At 47.7% G+C, this 6,000-nt stretch overlaps 1 protein-coding gene across 1 annotated transcript in view; it reads left to right on the forward strand.

Annotated features, from left to right (window-relative positions):
• The window catches only part of MN1 (MN1 proto-oncogene, transcriptional regulator), a 30,692-nt gene extending 25,434 nt beyond the window's left edge, over positions 1–5,258 (forward strand). Inside the window, exon 2 of the mRNA XM_042829280.1 lies at positions 3,671–5,258. Coding sequence (XP_042685214.1) covers positions 3,671–3,855 — 185 coding nt within the window. The 3' untranslated portion in view covers positions 3,856–5,258. The remainder of the gene's footprint in view (positions 1–3,670) is intronic.
• Positions 5,259–6,000: the final 742 nt, after the last annotated feature.

A 6,000-nucleotide genomic window follows, 5' to 3' on the forward strand; every position in this document is an offset into this window, starting at 1 on the left:
CTCGGTACTTGCAGTGACTGGATGTAGAACTGCTGTAGCTTTTTTCCATTGCTCTGGGTGACAGTGAGTGCCATCCCAGGATGGTGAATGGGTGCATCTGGGTGGGTTTTGCTCCTCTCCAGACTGAAGGAATTACCAACCAAAAGAACATGCAGGGAAATGCTCTGGAAGAGTATTGCTGTGGATAGAGGAGTTGAAATAAATGCGAAATGGAACAAGGAGGTAATTTATGGTGGCAGATTTAACAGACATCATTGCATAAAGGAATCACGGAGGTTGCTGCTACCAGGACTTGCGCTTATCAGAGCTTTTTCTAGGAGGATACAGTGATGATTGAGCTGTTTCCAGATGCCTTTCAGTCTTTGGATGCTTCGTTGCTTTTGTACTTATCCCTTCAATGTGAATATGATGTGCACTGTTTTAACTTTTATATCTACTTCAACATTTGCCAGCAAAATGAGCCATTTTCAAGTGTCACACACTGTACTGTGATCATAGAATCTCAGAGTGGCTTAAGGAAGGGACCTTAGAGATCATCCAGTTCCAACCCCTGCCATGGGCTGGCTGCCCTCATCAGCTCAGGCTGCTCAGGGTCTGATCCAACCTGGCCCTGAGCGCTTCTGGGCAGTTGTACCAGCACCTGTCCTGGCTTTGGCCATGTCATATCCTTCAGCTTGGATAAGAAGTCTCCATCCAGACCATCTTCAAGGCTTTAGCACTCAGGGTGGCTCTCACTAGAAGAGTATTGCTTTTAATAATAACGCTTCCAGCTTTCTAGTGGTATTTGCTAATAGAGGTAGTTGTGCAAATTGTTTAAACATCATTTGTGTAAAAATTCCTTGCTTTCAATTCAGTGTACTTCATGACTGACAGTGATTTATCTGAAACTTGGCAACTGCGAGGCAGTGAAGTGATGACACCATCTTGCTTTATCCGACTAATTTTAACCTGCTGGGTCCCATTGGTCTCAGCTAACAGCAGCCCTCAGGAGTGTGTGCACTGCATAAAGCAGGTGCTGGGACATTGCTGGCTTGGATGAGGCAGAGAAGCAGTGAGGGAAGCTAGTGATCTGCTGGGAGAACGTACTGTTTTGAATGAGCATCAGGCAGTTCTCGTGTTTAAGAACATGATTCTCATCAAGTGGATCAGAACAACTTTTATTTCTTAATGCAGAGGGTTTCTTCAGAAAAGCATCATAGCTTTGCCAACACAGAAATGTTGGAAAAAAATAATCTGGTGGGAATGTTTTATACCGTGTTGTCTATGAGCCTTCCTGCAAGCCCTCATTGTCTTCCTTTTTATTTTGAATTTGTGTGCATCGTTTTCTGCACTCTCAGCAATAGACCAAGACAACGTGAGCCCTTACACAGTGATGCTGAGCTGTGTGCCGTGTGTGGACCACGGCAATATAATTGACTGATTTATAAGTAAACAAGCATATCTTTTACTGCCTTGTTTGGTTGTTGGTTGAGGAGCTGGTGCTCTCTGGGTGCTATTGGTGTCCAGGTGAGGCACGGTGCCTGCTTTAGGGATGTGCTTTCTCTGCCATTGCAGTCAGTGTACCTGTGCTCCCAGCTGAAGGGCTGGTCTCTTGCATCCTACAATAAATGCTCATTGCTAAACCACCGCAGATATCCTTGGGCCTCCTGTGACAGCAGTTTGCAAGCAGCGCTCTTTCCTCTTTTTCTGCAGCAGAGGAAGAAAGCTGCTGTCACGAAGACTAATCTCAAGGCGCTGGCTTTTCCTGTACTGAGACCAGCATGTCCTGTATGTTCAGAGAGACCTAAGAATGAAAAAAAAAATACTGAGTACTGTGCATTGCAAGGGACCTGAACAACTACAAATGAGAAGAACGTTTCCCTTTCTTGATTCCCCGCAGTATTTATTTAGGGGTTTGTTTTGTTTTGTTTCTCTTTGCTCTGCATTTTCCCTGAAGTGGCATCACAATCACAGCCAGGGATTCGCTCATCTCTGTTAACAACGTACCGGGGAGTCCTTGCCCTGCACAGGGCTGCTTTGTGCCCGCAGGATGTGAGCACACCAGCTCTGCAGCCGTGTGTCAGCGGTGTGTGAAGGGCCACGGCTGGAGCACAGCCCCGGGGAGGTGGGGATGTTGTTTTTCTGCAGAGAGGCAGCAGCAGGCGGTGCAGGGAGCAGGGGGAGGCCTGGGGTGTGAGGAGAATGTGGGGAGCAGGAAAGAAGAGCAGAAGTCAGTGTGTGAGCAAAGGATGCGCTGAGGCAGCCTTTGGAAGTGTGTGTTTGGTTATTGCATGGGGAGCTGCTCGTGCTCCAGCTGTGCTGGTTGGTACAGTGCATTTGTCAAAACTGACGAGGAAGTCCAAAGCCAACTCCAGGACATAGAGCTTAGAAAACACCTTTGAGCTGCTGGTTTTTGTTACAGCAGTAATTGAGAATGTTGTACAGAAATGTGAACCCTGAATGCTGCTGTGCTGAGCTGAGGTGTGTAACACAGCTTTACAGTTCGTTTCTCTGCATGGTGCTATGATACCATTTTGAATAAGAACATTTCTGACATCCTATAATTGAGTACTTAAAGCAATTTCCAGTTGAAATCAGGGACTTCCAGACTAGTTCAGGAGTATCTTCTGAGATGCTCTAATGTGGAGCACCAGAGCTGTGGGGTTCCTGTCCAGTATCTGGTGCAGCAGTAGGTGAAGTGGAACAGCTGTGGTCACCCCATATGTGCACTAAAGCCACATTGCTTGAGTTTGGGGAGCTCTGCAAGGGTGACGTGAAGAAAAGTCTTCGAGGTAATGAGGTTAAACATTTGTTGGCATTTGTGCTGTGTTCCAGCATCGTCTTCATCCCGGCCAGATTCTCTGGGTCTATCGGAGCAGAACTGTGGGGCCTGTTTGTGCCGCTCGTATCTCTTCATCCCCTGGGTGAACATGAATGCAGTGGTGAAATAGAGAAAATGCAGACTGCCTGTCAGGATGCTGTCTCTGGCCCCGACTCGGGCTGTTGCTCCGTTTACTGGCAGTGTTTGGTCCCACAGAAGCCCTCCTGGCAGAGGCTGCTGGTGTGGCTCGGATACCACAGCAAGTGAGGTGCTCCTGGGACCGTTATCTTCAAGAGCATTTTCTTTTGCCATGATGCTGGCTTGGCCTGGAAGAAGGGAACAGGCCACCAGCAGTCATGGTGTGTCCCGCCTGGAGGGCTGTGGAATGGACCCCATGGAAGGATGCACGGGGAAATGTGCAGATTTTACAAGGCTGAAATTTGGGGTTTTTTGTTTTGTGTGTAACGATGTGACTAAGAGCAGTGGAGGAGAGATCAAGAATAGATGGATTTCAGAGAGGAAGAGTGTGTCGTCATGGTATTCCACTAAAAGAGCTGAATAGGGAATCCTGTTCCATAGGAGATGGTGAATGAACAACTCGGGTGCTGGGAGCTGGTGGGTGACACTGAGGCGTGCAATAGAACCTGCATAGCTAGCTGTGCAAATCCAGGACATTTGGACACGCTGAAAGCTTGCTTTAAATGGTGCATGCAGAGGAGAGAGCAAGGAATTCCACGGGGACGCGGTGCGGGGAGGGGGCAGTGAGCGGGGCCATCCCGCTTGCTTTGGGACGCTGTCACGGTGTGCTGTGAGCGCTGGCGTGTTGCACTGCACGGTTCTCATAACGCTCTCTCTGTGAACCCTTTCTAGCCCACGACCTTCCCCCGAGCAAGACGTCGGCCGCGGCGCAGACTGGCAGCCACTTGCAGTGCCTCTCGGTGCACTGCACGGACGACGTGGGCGAGGCGAAGGGCCGGACTGCGGTGCCGACATGGAGGTCCCTGCACTCGGACATCTCCAACAGATTTGGGACTTTTGTGGCCGCCCTGACTTGAACAAAAGAAATTATTTTTTTTCTCTTTTTAATTTCAAAGGGCCGCTACTGCTAGGTGGACTATTTTTCTAGGTTGGTACCTGCTTAGTGGCATATGGACTGGAAAGGGTTAATTTAAAGTAAACCTCAACTTTTTTTTAATCTTCTGCCACAGTATGTTACCAGTGTTAACCCTTCTGCAGTTAGCACACTTTTGCTTAAGATTTTCCTGCTAGACCACGTTTTCCCATTATTCTGTAATCTTGGCATACATTTATAGATGAAGCCTTTTCCTTTTTCATCTCAGCGTATGTCCAAGTCACGTATGTCATAATAAGACAAAGATGCTACTTCTCCTCCTCCTCCTTTTCTTCATTGCTTTTTTTTTTTTTCTTTTGTTTTGCTTTGCTCGATGCTTATTACGATGGTTAATCCTGAAGAACAGCAGTTCAGGAATAAATGCCGGTTAAATGAAATTGTCATCATTATGTTACGTATTGACACCCAGCTTTTGCCAGTCACATCCAAACCAAACAATTAATGCTCTTTTGAACATTCAGGCAGCGATCCTTTCCTCAGAAAACGAAGGTTTGTTATGAATAATGCTCAGCCTGCGCCTCCCTCCCTCATTTCCTCCCCATCTCTCTGTGAGGTGAGGACAGGGGTTTGTTTGTTTGCCTTTGTGAAACACAGATACGGAGCTCTGTCATGACTGGGCTGGTTCAGGCATGGCCTGGGAAGGTACACAGATGATTCCCTAAATAGCTCTAACAGGAAGTTTACCTAATAACGAATAATTGTTATCTCCTCCACCAAACACCCAGGTTGCAGCAGCATTTTCTTCCTCTGCCTCTCACTTTGAGGAGCAAGGGGTGCACATGTTCCCAGGCATGTTGTGTTCCTGGTGGTGTTCCCAGAGCTGTCATTTTATTTTATAACTGCTGGAGAAAAAAACAATCCCCAAAGGCACTGAGCCCCTTCTGCATTGCTCGTAGCCTGCAGAGCAGTGTCCTGGCCCAGCAACTGTGCTCTGCTATGGGGCTGGGTTACTGCAGTGCCCTCTGCTAGGTTGGGTCTGGGCCCAGCATCCAGCTGGAGTTCCCAAAGCCACTGTGAAGCCGCACGGCAGCACAGCTCCCACTTTTCCCCATTGTAGCTGAAGGAAGATGCTGTTGATCAGAGGTGTGATGCTCTTGTCTGTAGGAACCACCCTAGCTCCAGTGGCAGCAATCCCAGCGTGGTCACAGTAAGTGGATGATTGGAGACAGCCTGCACCAAGGGCCATGTGCCCAAGGTCAGCACTTCCTGATCAGCCAGGACCGGGACACCCCAGGTTAGACCCTTCCAAACTTAGGCTGGGCTCCATTTTTGCCATGCATGTGAAGAACGCTGTTATTAGATGAACACAATAAAAGGAAAACCACGCTTTCCTGGTCTCGGTAGATAATGCTCATTGGAGAAGAAAGCTGGAAGCAAACCAGATAAAAACACAAATGACACGATGATCTGACACTCCTGTGGCTTTACGTAATGCTGTCTATTATTTGCATATCCTCTGTTTACAGGGTGTGTGAGCAGTCCCACCCTTGCTCAGGCCAGCCTGGCTTCCTCTGCTCCCCAAAGCTCAGTAGCATCGCTGGGGAGTTACGTTTTTGCTATGAAATAAGAGTCAGCCTCTCATGAATTCACAAAACGTGTCCCTTCTCGAGGGATGGAATTTGAAGACTGCTTTGTATTTTTAGATGATTGTGCCGGGCCTTTAATTATTTTGAAGTCTGGCTCTCAGTAGACATCAGTGGGGAGGGAATTCTGCCTACAATGCTAATGGCCACAGCACTGTCTGAAATTCTCACTCTTGATCATTTATGGCTTCAGAATGATTCACAGTGTTTTGGAAGGCAGGATTTCTTGTTATTTGAATGTGCTCTTATTAACCATGCATGGATTGATTTCCCACTATGGTTGTGGTCAGTGACTTGACTTTGGGGAAAATGGAGGGTTTGGGGCCTTGATTTGTACTTTACTTTTCATTGAAGCTGGAGCTGTCACTAGGGTGGGGATTTTTGCCTATGCTGAAGCAATTCGCTGGAACCACCTCACACACTTGGTTTGGAAACAAAACATGCCACGTTTTGTACCTTTTTAGGTGTGTGCTACTGAAAGTTTG

Source organism: Centrocercus urophasianus, unplaced genomic scaffold (genome assembly GCF_019232065.1).
Source record: "Centrocercus urophasianus isolate 14NV4802_14NV808 unplaced genomic scaffold, USGS_Curo_1.0 seq_30, whole genome shotgun sequence".
NCBI lineage: Eukaryota > Metazoa > Chordata > Aves > Galliformes > Phasianidae > Centrocercus > Centrocercus urophasianus.